The following is a 13,646-nucleotide window of genomic DNA, read 5'->3' on the forward strand; positions in this document are numbered from 1 at the left end:
TAATTAAAAAAATGGGCAGAGGACCTGAACAGACATTTCTCCCAGGACGACATACAAATGGCCAACAGTTATATGAAAAGATGCTCAACTTCTTAGCTTTTAGGGAAATACAAATTAAAATAAGATACCACCTCAAATCTGTCAGAATGACTATTATCAAAAAAGAAAGCCAATAACAAGTGTTCAAGAGGAGAAAACGGAATCCTCATTGATGGCTGGTAATAATGTAAAAGGATGTAGTTGCTATGGAAGAGTATGGAGATACCTCAAAATTAAGAATCCAGTACCATATGTCACAATGACCTATTTTCTGGGTAACTACCCAAAACATTAGAAAACATTTATTTGCAAAGATATATGCACCCCTAGGTCATTGTGACATTATTCATGGTGGCCAGGACATGGAAACGACTGAAATGTTCTTTGACAGAGAGTTGCATAAAGAAGATGTGTTACATTATACAATGGAATACTACTCAACTGTAAGAAAAGATGAAATATTGTCATTTGCAACAACATGGATAAATCTTGAGACTATCATGCCAAGCAAAATACATCAGACAGAAAGGGTAAAGAACCATATAATTTCACTATGTAGTGTATAAAACTGAAAGTAACAAATGAACAAACAAGACAAACAAAAACTCATAGACACAGACAACAGTATGGTGGTTACCAGAGGGAAAGGGGAGGGAAGGAGTATTAAGGGTAAAGGAGATCAGATATATGGCTATGGAAGGGGATTTGACTTTGGGTGGTAACCACAGTGCAATACACAGATACTGTATCATAGAATCAAGGGGCTTGCCCCCCACCCCTGCCACGGAGGCTTTGTCCAGAAGGACCTCTGGTCTAATTAGCATATTACATTTTTATTATTATAGATATCATCTCCATAAATTTAATTAAAATGCCTTACAATTTTTCCTCTTTATTGTGACTAGCAGCTGTATACTTTTCTTTTCTCATTAGAAGACATAAATAACTGCAGCCCTTCTATTTTCTCAATTTCATGCCTGCTCTTGGATCACTAGCTCCTATTTTTCCAGCGTACTTTCTTTGTTAATCCTATTCTATCAAAATTCTGTGCCTATGCCCCTGAAGCTGAGCATGACTGGAGAAAATCACACAGCCATGCTGACTGTTCCTAGTTTAAATTCATGGTCACAAACCTAGAAGCAAAGATTAATTCTGGCCAGCAATCATATTACATTTCCCCCAGGCTGCTCACTCTCCACTCTTCTGGAAGATTTTCTCATCTCTTCCTTTCTCAAGATTTTTTTTTTTTAATCTTTATTGTTGAAAGTATTACATATGTTCCCTTTTATCCCCCATTGATCTCTTCTAGCCTGCCTCCCTCCCCCATCCCCAGGCCTTCACCACCCAATTGTCAGTGACCATGGATTATGTATATTTGTATACAAATTCTTTGGTTGGTCTCTTCCCACCCACCCATCCTCCCTTACCTTCCTTCTGGGGTTCCAGTCTATTCCTTGCTTTTATGTCTCTGGATCTATTTTGTTCATCAGTTTATTTTGAATACGTACCTGTGGCCTTCACCCTTAACTGACATCATTGCTTCCTTCTCCCCCTAGAACACTGAAGCATTCAAAGGAGCGCTCCCCATCTACTAGATCCCACCATCACATCTACTAATGTACCGACACCTGTAGCTAAAAGCTCTGACAACACATTGGTGCATGAGCTGCCTCTGAAGCATAGTAACCTCCATCTTGGATAAAAGCTGCTGTTTAAAATTTAACCTTGCTATTCTGGCTTCTGTAAACGTTTGTTTGCTTAAATCATAGGGAAAAATAAAACTGCTTCCCATTCCAGAGAGGCCATAAACTATGCTCCAGGCGGAGTTGTCAGTGCTGGCGCCAGGCCAGGCCTTGAGATATGGTCTCACGGCCCTGTCCCAGCACACAGGACTTTTTCTCAGAAGGTCCAGAAATCTCATTCCAAATTTGGAAAACAAAGAGCTGAAAAACATATAAATAGAAAAGACTGCCTCCATATTGGGCCCCCAGAATTTGAGAGGCAAGATTTCCTCCGGGCCCGCTAGCACTAGCAAAATGAAAAGGACTCCAAATAAATTTGGCTTATTGAGTAAGGCGTCTTCTGATTAACAATATAACACCCCTGCACCTGATTTAGGTGGATCCTTCCACCGGTGTATTTGACCTCAGCTCCTCTACTCAGGTAAAGACATTGCTCCAGAAATCTGCCCCTCCCCCTCTAATATTATGTTTTCCCAGTTTATACTGTTATTCTCAAGAAGTACAATGTTATTTTTCCCATATGAAAAAAAAATACTAAATCTTTGTTTGATCCCACTTTCGCCACTAAATATAGTCCCATTCTTCTGCTCTTTACAAAAATCTCCTGTTCACTGACTCAAAAGCCCTCACCTCTAATTTATCTCTTAACCCCTGCTTTCCTTCTCCGAGTCAGATGTTGGCCCCACCCTTCTATTGTCTAACTATCTGGCTAGAATTTCATTTCTTTTTTTTTTCTTTTCTTTTTAAAAAAATATATATTTTATTGATTTTTTACAGAGAGGAAGAGAGAGGGATAGAGAGTTAGAAACATCGATGAGAGAGAAACATCAATCTGCTGCCTCTTGCACACCCCCTATTGTGCCCGCAACCAAGGTACTTGCCCTTGACAGAATCGAACCTGGGACCTTTCGGTCCACAGGCCGGTGCTCTATCCATTGAGCCAAACCGGTTTTGGCTAGAATTTAATTTCCATAAGATCACAGATTTTGATTATTTTTACAACTCAAGAAAAATGGCTGACAAAGTAGCTGCTCAGTAGGTATTTATTGAATGAACTAATGAAGAAAGAATTGTCTTTTCGTTTTTTCTTGTTAGAAAATCATTGGCATGTTTTGTAAAATGTGTTCTCTGTACGTAAAATGTATTAAATAAAGAAGAAACCAATCACACCAGAGCGCACTATCCTGAAGCAGTCACCATTTTACCCACTTTTAAACTTTTTCTATAGAAGAAGATATAACTGAGATGCCAATAAGACCACTCTACCTCTTCTACACTGCGGTGTGCTCTCTCTCCTCTCCTCTCCATCACCCTACCTTGGAACTTAGCACATTTACAAGTCCCCTACACCATCTGTCTGCTCACACAAATGTCAATGCGAACAATGAAGGCTTTATAGAAGAAAGAATGTTAAGGAGGGGGTAATAACAGAATCTTAAAATCTCTTTAGGCACTATGTTCTCTGATGCCCTTGGCTTTGTTGTCACCAGAAGTTTCTCTGAACTTTCCTTATAGTTACCAAGTCTTGTTGGCTTCAATCTCACCTACTGTTAATTCAAATACTTCTTTCTTTAATTTTGCAAGAGAATTCAGCTGTCCCAATTTTTCTGTTGAGATTGATATATAAAAATCCAAGGAGAAGATCAGCAAAACAAAAGACACTTTCACTAAACTTTTTTCTAAAAACACAAACAAAAGGCCAACAGACACATGGAAAGATGTACTACATCACTAATTGTCAGAGCAAAGCATATCAAAGTCACAATCTGATATGAGCTCTCACTTGTTAAAATAGCTATTATAAAAAAGACAAAAAATAATAAACGTTGGTGAAGATGTGGAGAAAAGGGAACCCTCATAAACTATTAGTGGTAATGTTAATTGTTGCAGCCACTATGAAAAACAATATGGAGATCCCTCAAGGAATTAAAAATAGAACTATATAATCCAGCAATTCCACTTCTGAGTATTCATCTGAAGAAAACAAAAACACTAATAATTTCATAAAATTATTTGAAGAGATACATACACTCTGAAGATCACTGCAGTACTATTTACAATAGGCAATTTATGGAAGCAACCTAACTAGAGAGTGTCTTCAATGAGAAGGATCTGGACGTTGTTAAATCAATTGGCAAGACATATAAAATGTGGATAAAAGGTTCGAGGGCCTGAACTCAAAATTGTTGCAATGGAAAAGTAATTTTAAAATGAGATGTGATTAGCAAAAATCTATCGAACTTAAGCTTAATCACCAGGTTCCTTCTCTTTCCTTCTTTGCTATTTTTTTTTTTGTCATGTCAGAGTCAATTTGGTATATTAATTACCTTCTTAGCAATTTGATCTGTATATACACCTATGTAATGGCTCCTAAAAATATTTATCTCACCCATAAATATAGATATAGATAGTTGCTTGAAATGTTAAAATATTGATACATGGTTTACACTGCTCTCTCATGAGTGCCAAAAAGATGACTAATACAGAAACACTTAGCAACACAGATGTCTCAAAATTAGATATGAAAAAAGTTATTTCTTTCAAAGACAAAAATAATTTATAATCACTTTGTTTATTTTTTTCAAAATACATATGAAACAGTAAAATTATATTTCAAGTGCTTTTCCATTTTCTTTTACAAAAGTAATCATAAACTGTACACTTCATAACAGCTTTGAGGTTTCATTGTTACATAATTCATCTGAACCTGACAAATATGTTCACACATTCTAAAGAAGACATTGTAAAAATACTGAAATGTGTACATCTTTTAAAGGGAGTTGCAAAACATTTGTTCTCAGGAATACAATTATATGCTGTCAAGTTTCACAAATGGCTGGTTACTGTGTACAAAAGCCAGAAACACGAATTTCAAACGATTTAAAAATGTTTCTTCTATATTACGGAAGTCAACAATATTGATTTGAACAATGGCTACGTATTACATCACAAAATTCAGTTAAAAAGTCACCTATGAACAATGACTGAAGGATACAAAGAAGGATTAAATATGATGGATCCAAATTATTCAATTTTCATGGTTGCTGCCAGTTTAGAATAATTGGAAAATATATTAGACTATCCATTAGTGAAATTGCTACATTTACAATGTCAGGCAGTTCTTTTCTATTTTGACTTCTTCTTTCTTCATAATAAAATGAAGGTCTCACTTCATTGTGATCCATAATTTATCCCTATTTTGCAGATAAACTAAATCACATTTTCAGTTGGAAAGGTCAATAAAAAATTAATGTGAATGATATGAACCTGGTTGAACTATTTGTTTACAAAAAATTATAAATATTTTATGTCTTGTCTACTTGATTCTTTCTTATACAGTAATAGAATCTATAAAGTTAGTTACACTGGGGGTTATTGTTTTTTTTTTTAATAGAAAGCTTAGAGGGTCTTTTTAAAGGAAAAAAGCAAAAAAAAATTTATAATAAAACCCACAAACAATCTATATAAATAGAAAAAAACATGCGATTTTTATAACAAACAATTCTGTGGCCAGTTTGTACATAGCTTTAGGAATGATAGGAATTCTTTTGGTTCACAAATTTTATTCTACAACTAGCTAGTTAAACATAATTTCATGTATTGGTGTTTAAATGGGGAAAATTTTCTTTGAAAGACGGAAAAAGACAAAAATCCAATGTATTAACCTTTCAACATTGAGACTTACTTCTCTTAACAATTTTGACTCATTTCTATAACATGCATTGTTTTCTAGCAAATTAGTTTTTGAGGGAACAAAACATGAAATTGAGTCATTGGAATCCACCAGCCTGTACAGTAAATAGGGATTCTGTGCAAAGAAAATGCAAATCTCAACATAATTTCCAAAGAAAATGGTCTATTTTTACCCTTTCATGACCACATCAGATATAGCTTGTTCTTTGGAAAAGGTTCTCATGACCCAGGTGAGCTTAGAAGTTATTGTCAGTTTGAGATGAAAGTGTTTCCATATAAATACTATCTCTATCTCTAGATCCTCAATATCAAGTCACTTCCAGTGTGTCAGCATCGATACTAGTAAAAATACGATTATTCTAATCAATTCCTCCTTGTAGGAGTATATTTAAGTCATTTTAGGCATGAAAACATCTATTTTTCTCTTAAACATCTTCCACTTTTTCTTTCAATCACCATTTCTAGTATTTAAAATGTTGGTATTCAATAAATCATTAAATTCCATCTCAAACCTTAATTTACTGATTTTTTTAAGTCTCTATGGCATGATATTGTCATCATATCAAGTCAAACCCTGGTTACCTATCTTTATGATGAACAGGACAAAAATAAAAACAATTCTTTACTTTTGATGAGAAACACCTGAACTGATTATTAAATGCCTCTGTTCAAATATACATACTTTTGGTGAACTGTTAATGGCAGAAGACAATACATCCTTTATTAAATTACAGTCCACTCTAATTAATGTAAGATTGAGTCAATGTAGGAAGTTTTTTAATGAAACAGAAAATTCTTACTTTAAAGAGCATCACTGAATAACGTGTTAGAAATAGCACTTAGTTTGATTAGCTTTGTTGTTTATGTAAAATACAAATCACTATTTTCTCTACATATTGGGTCATAATAGGTTCAGATGAATCATATCCTGAGCCATTTCACTAACTAATAAAATAGTGTCATGGGTTGTTGTTTTTTGAATAATAGTAGAGGATTCACTTTCCATTAAAAGTTAAAATACTAAGGACTTTTTTGTTTTGCATTCAAATATATTTATTTCCATTTGCTATAATACATTCATTTACCAATGCAGATTCTTTGTTTAAGTTATTTTATGTTTCTTGCTTTTGTATAATTTCTAATTGTCAGCAATACATTTTTATACTGGAAACTAGTTTATTAATTTGAAGTACCTTGGAATAACCGGAGTTGTTTCAAAAACAAGTTGTGAAGAAAACAGATCTCTGCATTTTCACTTAGATTTAATAGAAATCTCTTTCTTACATCCTTATCAACTCTAATTTCATTTTTTAAATTATCAGGTTATTAAATTACCTGGTCATAGTCACAACTAAAGTAGCAAAAAAAAATTTTTTTTTTCACATGGAACTCCATTCTATGAAAACTTTTATTCTGAGATAATATCTAGTACTCTTTTTAAAGAAGTAACTTAAGAAATGACCACGTGTTCAATGTTAACATTTTGTGTCTTTTTATTTGTAATAGTCCTTTGGCTCTTTGGATAACTCTTTGTGAAATAACTTACAATTTTTTTATGGGTAGTAAAATTTGATAAAAGAGTGGAAGTTTGACTTTTTCATTTTTGAAGCAGTTAATCATTTACTGAAAGCCTTAAGACATTGATAGTTCTTTATTGAGTCTGCAAATGTTTAAATAATAAATATCACAGGAGAATAAACACAGGTGAAAATGTCAATTAAATATCACAATCAAACAGGTTCAAATATATTTGCTTTTATCTAAAACCTGAGTCAGTATTGATCAGTGTGATCTCCCTGCAGTAACTACAATAGAACACGCACTCACTCCCCAAAACTGCATAAGAAAGTGGGTGCTTGGCTCTGCCTTCCTGTGTCTTGTTCCCTGGCAATAATCTGGGTGAAATTTTCACTCAACAGTGGGTATATGAATATCATGAGTTTTCCATGTAAATAAAGTACCAGAAACAGGGCTGGCCTGACCAAAAAATTAAAATTGTCAAGAAAAATATTTTTAAGGAGCCAGTGTAAAAAAAAGTCAATTGTTCAGAATTCTGTGAGATTACATATTCCACAAACACTAATGCTCTTCATATTCAGTTTCCTCATTCTCCTGATCACTTAGTGCCGTGGTCGGCAAACTCATTAGTCAACAGAGCCAAATATCACCAGTACAAAGATTGAAATTTCATTTGAAACCGACTTCTGCACATGGGCCACAAAGTTTTAATCGCACGGTCTGTGCGCGCTGGCATGTGGTATTTTGCGGAAGAGCCACTCTCAAGGGGCCAAAGAGCCGCATGTAGCTAGAGAGCAGCAGTTTACAGACCACTGACTTAAGAGGATCAGGTAAAATAAATAAATAAACAAACAAACAAACAAACAAATAAATACCGAAAAAAGAACATTGGTGTTGTTATGCAAATGAATCAACATTGGCTCCTTTTTCCTAGACTTAAGTTTGGCAAGTCCCTGAATAAATCCCTGAAAATTAGGCATTCATTACCTAAACTGCAACTTCATAATGTGTCAGTGTTATCATTAAAATGTGGTATCCCACACAAACTAGTGGAGGAAATATAAACACATTTTACCTTCAATCACAAGTAGGAAGGGGATAAATTCTGGTTCTGTGGAGTGAGGAGGTATGGTATTGAAAAGCGGTGGGATTACAATTTTATAATATGAACAATCATTTTAAATGATTATGCTTGATCAATTATGAGTGTAAACCTCTCTCATATATTGCGTGAAAGACGACTTGCTGAGTTTATTTTAATCCATGGGAAACATTTCTTAAAAATTATCTTTAAAACTTATTTTAATCTATAATCTTGTTTGGCTGATGGCATTTTTTCCCCCCAACACAATCATTAGCTTTTTCTCCATATGAGGCAAAGAAAAGCATTAGCTTTAAGAATGAGTATAAAGTCCTAAAAATATGTTTGCAGATGAAAATAGTTATTACATTCACTTAGGAAATATATTCACTAGTCAATCGTAAGCTGCAGTTATATCTACTAATAAAACAAGTGCCTCCAAAAATGTCATTTTATTAAGAGGATAATTTGTTTTCCCATATGACCATTGCTGTTTTCCAGTAAAATAAAGAATTCCACAATGGGAGTGTCATATTCAGTGATTCTGTCTACAGCAATGATTCTTTTGGGCTTGATAAGATAGTCAGGTATTTTCAAACAGGTTTCTTCTACTGTTTTCAATTAGAAAATTTAGCTAGAAATACTTGTTTTCATTAGGATGCTAACAAGCATTTGAGAAATTTTGGGAAATTGTGTTTGCCTTTATACTGTTAAAAGTGCAAATTACATCTTAATGAACAGTGATGCCATCATTATGAGAAATGCCAATAAACAAATTTCAAGATTTTTAAAACTTTTATGTTTTAATATTTAGAAATATGGGATAAAATTTTAAAACTGCTAAATACAAATTTCTCATTTTGATGAAGGTGCTTTTATATATTAAGTACATATTTTCTTGCCTTTTTGTTGTATTCTTTTAACCACCTATCTTGGAATAAGTTTGAAATATGCACTATCTACAGTACAAATCTCAAAAGTAAGGTTGGGTTGTTCAATATAGATACCTTCAAAAGGGCCAAGAAGTAGGACAATAAAAAGTTGACATGATTTAGAAGGAAGTTCTGTCTTGTAAAAACATTTGCATAGTTTTTACGCCAGTGGCCTGATCCTTGATCCTTATTTAAGGCAAATGCCTTTTATGAAAGGACTATGGGTCTGGGCCATCAGAATTTATTTTTATTAAATATTGAAATTGTATTATTTATGGTACATTCTATAATTTCCTAAAAAATAGGTCATCCTTTTCTTTAAGAAAATACCGAGTTTTAACCATTAGCTTCTGATTGGGTTTGAAAGTCACCAGTACTGTGTACAACCTGAATGACAATGAGCACAGATATTCATTGTACCTTTGGTGTCTGTTAGTATGATCTGTCAGAAACACAAGGTCTACACAGACGCTTCATGTCACAAAATATACGTCACAGTACTTGAAAACCTTACGAACACAAAAAATGAACAAGTTCTAATTCTATTTACTTAAGAATACTAGTGCTACATTTGAGATTAAGATTATTAGAATTTTAAGGTATCAGTTAAACAAGGTAACAGATGGGTGAACTAATGTAACATTAAGACGGTATAAAATGGTAGCCCAAGTGGCTCAACCTCCATTTTCTAGCTACTAAATATTACTTTTTACATTTATAGTAAAAATGTTTCTTTAAACAATAAGCTTGAGAGACAACGTTCTGAGTTTAGCAGAGCCAAACCTCATCAAGAAAATAATTTACTGAGAATGAAAGATTTTCAGAAAATTTGATGGCACAAGGATTTAATCCTGTGCAAATCACATTAAAAATTTCCATTAAAGCTTATTTGGAAATATGTGCATAATGGGAAATGAACAGTTTAATAAAATCCAAACCACACATAGGAAATGTGCTATTTTATACAATAGCAGCATAGACTATATTACATTTTAGATAAGTATTGATTCTTTTTTAAAATGTATTTCTTTACTTATGCAAATAATGACAACTTAATAAAACACTCTTTGTGCTAATAGCCATGTGACAAGAAGAATAAAATGCCTTGTGGAAGTAAGGACTATCTGTTTTCAAGTAAAATATATAAAGATGTCCAAAGTCAATACACAGATAAAAAGGTAAACGAAAAATTGCACAATTTTGTTTACTACCAGGATATATTTTAAATGAGGAAATCAAACCTGCTTTCCTTATTTTCTTTTTTTCTGATTTGATGAGCACATGTCCTGGGTCCTCACTACAATGATCTTATTTCGGAGGCATTACGGTGTGGAAGGTGGTTTGGGAGATGAACAGGATCCTTGACTATCAAAACTGTTCGCCCGGCCAGGTAACTGAAAGACAATAATTTCATAATGTATGACCTAGTATAAAAATAATAAAGTGGGTAATTGTTGCTACCTTTTATTTATTTTTTAAAATTTTATTTTTATTGATTTCAGGGAGAAAGGGTTAAGGAGGGAGGGAGAAAGAGAGACAGAAACATCAATGATGAGAGAGAGAGAAAGCGAGAGAGAGAGATCAATCAGCTGCCTCCTGCACATCTACCGTGGATCAAGCCTGCAACCCGGGTACATGCCCTGACCGGGAATCGAACCTTGATATCCTGGCTCATAGGTGGACACTCATCTATTGAGCCACACTGGCCTAGCTATTGCTACCTTTTAACAATGAATATTCATGATATGCAAGCCTCTGAAGAGAAAATATACAATACATAACCCCCCCTGCCCTCCACTACTCACCTCCTGAAGTCACATGAGAGGACACCAATATATCATAGAGATGTAGGCAGGGTATGGCACACAGATGGTATGCAGAGCAGCCAGGCATGGACAACTATTCCTTTCACATTCTATGACAGGCGCTTAGTTCTTACTGTAAATTAATTACTGGTTTACTGTATGGGGTGGAGGGTTGGCAATTGCTAGGTAAATGTAATAAGTCTAGGCACAAGAGACTGCATTTTACTTGCTCCAAAGCAGAAAGTGACTTTTATAGGAGCAATTAATGAGATGACAGGGGTTAAGTTTGGCAAATGGAAGCCACAAGTGATGAAGAATAATTTCTTTCAGTCCCCAAATATTATGTGTATTTTAAAAGTTTAGTTACAACAGAATAAATTTGTGACCATCTAGGTAGAATTAACCAGACTCTCTAAATGATGCTTTAGTCTCTGGCCCACCAACTTACCCAGCTCTGGAATTGTTCCCTTCTCATTTTAATCCTTTCTCTGGCAACAAAACACATTATTACACACGTATCACTTTCCCACAGTGCAAAATCCAGCCAGTTCTTAGGTCTCTAGTCCATATGTTTTGTCTGACCATTGAATGTAGGTACAGGAGTTGGATAAAAGGTGCTGTTTGCTGGAGAAAGTATATTTACATATTTTAGTCCACTTATCCTCTGATACTCCACTGCTAGAAAAATGTCTGTGATCTTCTGATATTCATATTGTAGCTTATTCTTCCTGTATATCCTACAATGCCTGACACAAACACCTGCCAAACCCATTGCTCCCCTTTGTCAGATACATGTATAAATGCTTATTAGTCATATGTCATTATCATATGCCCTGGGTTGCACAACATATGCCCTTTCATTAAAGTTCTTGCTCATATTTCCTCATTCCTCTCTACATAGTGCCTGTGAAGTCTAAGGGGCATGCATTTCCATTTTCACTAACTATGGAGAAATGCAACTGTAAGCAGAATGGTAGTCTGCCCAGGAAAATCCAGGCAGAGAATGAGAATCTACATCTCCCCTTCAGTGCGGTTCTTGGCCCAGCAAATTTTACTCCCATGCCTAGATTCTTAGAATTAATATATACTTTCACCCAGCCAGCGTGAACCAGGGGTCACTGGTTTGATTTCCACTTGGGGCACATACCCAGGTTGTGGGCTCAGTCCCCAGTGGAGAGTGAGCAGGAGACAGCCCGTTGGTGGTTTTCTCTCTCCTCAGTCTTCCTACCTCTCTATCCCTTTCCCTTCATCTCTCTCTTTAGAAAAGTCAATAAAAACATATTTTTAAAAAATAAATCAATATTCACTTTTCAATCCTTAAATAAAAACAAAGATGAAAATCAGGAAAATGATCATAAGCAGTAAACTTTATACTTTAGACAAAAACACTGTTGAAATAAAATACAACCTTCCCAAGACTCACTGAACTATTCAGAGGATATACTTGTCCCTCTGTCTGAACCACTCTAGGGGAAAGTGCTGTGTACAGGTGCACTTCTGTGAGTGTAGGGCTTTTAAGTGATAAGGTGAGGTAAACATGTGAAACATACACATATAGCAGGTATCTTTTCCCCCCCCAAAATATATTTTAATGATTCTTTACAGAAAGAAAGAAAGAGGGATAGAGAGCTAGAAACATCAATGAGAGAGAAACATAGACCAGCTGCCTCCTGCACACCCCCTACTGGGGATATGCCCACAACCAATGTACATGCCCTTGACCAGAATCGAACCTGGGACCTTTCAGTCCGAAGACCAACGCTCTATCCACTGAGCAAAACTGGTTTTGGCTAGCAGGTATCTTTGATGACAGTTCACCTCTGTTGTCTGAGCAGGCAACGCATTCATCCAGTTTTCTCTATAATGTTCTGAGTAACATGGCCAAGGTCACATTTTTGTGACTAAGCTAAGATTAGGACCTGAGCCCACTGGCATTTAGTAGTTAATTACATTGCACCCAGTGCTAGAACAAGGAGCAGAATCATATCCACAGCGAGATAGCAATCCATCATCCAGTTACCATGTGGTTATCATAACTGCTCTTTTTATTGAATTGCATAAATTCCATCATCTGCCACAAATCCTTCTGCCAACATGCATCACCTTTCAGTTAACCAGGTCGTATAAACAACTTACTCTGTGACTCTTCCAGAGGCTCCAGAAATTGCTTATCCATCTAGCAACATGCAGTGTTTTGAGTAGACTGACAATTAATTTCAGGCTAAAAATCCTGACAGAAGCTGGTACTGTTACCCATTCTGGCTAAATAGCTATTATTATATTCGAAGCTAACACTGCATCACACTCAGGGCTAAGAGTTCAACATTCAGCGTGTTATTTAGTTTTACTCTCTCCGTTTACTAAGAGACAGAATAATAGCAGAACTTAGAGTAACTCGCCCCAAGCTTCTCCAATATATAGTCACACAGCACAGGCGCGCTTTGGTCTCAAACAAGCGGACGCCTCTATATTTAAAAAATCTGAGAGCACTTTCCTTCCTGGCCAGAGTTGGGCTAGATACACCTGTCCTCTTACATAGATAAGTGGTATTCATTGATAGGACCTCCAGCTAAGGTTTCTGGAGAAGTTTAGGTGAGGTGGCAGTTTTCACAAAAGAAAAACACCGACATTCCATTTCCAGTTATTATAGTAATGAATTTACTGGAGGGCCCCACCGTTCATTGGTGTAAGTTTTCCCGCTATGGAAAGAAAATAATAGACTTGCAGTTTTTAGGGGCTTACTGTCCAAAGGAATATCAAGCCCAGAAAGTTGAGCGATTTTGGAAATCTAACAAGACACACAGAACTTTGAATACTGGATGACAGAGTCTGTGGG

At 35.3% G+C, this 13,646-nt stretch overlaps 1 protein-coding gene across 1 annotated transcript in view; it reads right to left on the reverse strand.

Moving 5' to 3' along the window:
- Positions 1-8,331: 8,331 nt before the first annotated feature.
- The window catches only part of SYT10 (synaptotagmin 10), a 62,228-nt gene continuing 56,913 nt past the window's right edge, over positions 8,332-13,646 (reverse strand). Inside the window, exon 7 of the mRNA XM_036458657.2 lies at positions 8,332-10,399. Within this exon, the coding sequence (XP_036314550.1) occupies positions 10,328-10,399 (72 nt within the window). The 3' untranslated portion in view covers positions 8,332-10,327. The remainder of the gene's footprint in view (positions 10,400-13,646) is intronic.

Source organism: Pipistrellus kuhlii, unplaced genomic scaffold (genome assembly GCF_014108245.1).
Source record: "Pipistrellus kuhlii isolate mPipKuh1 unplaced genomic scaffold, mPipKuh1.p scaffold_m20_p_3, whole genome shotgun sequence".
NCBI classification, from domain to species: domain Eukaryota; kingdom Metazoa; phylum Chordata; class Mammalia; order Chiroptera; family Vespertilionidae; genus Pipistrellus; species Pipistrellus kuhlii.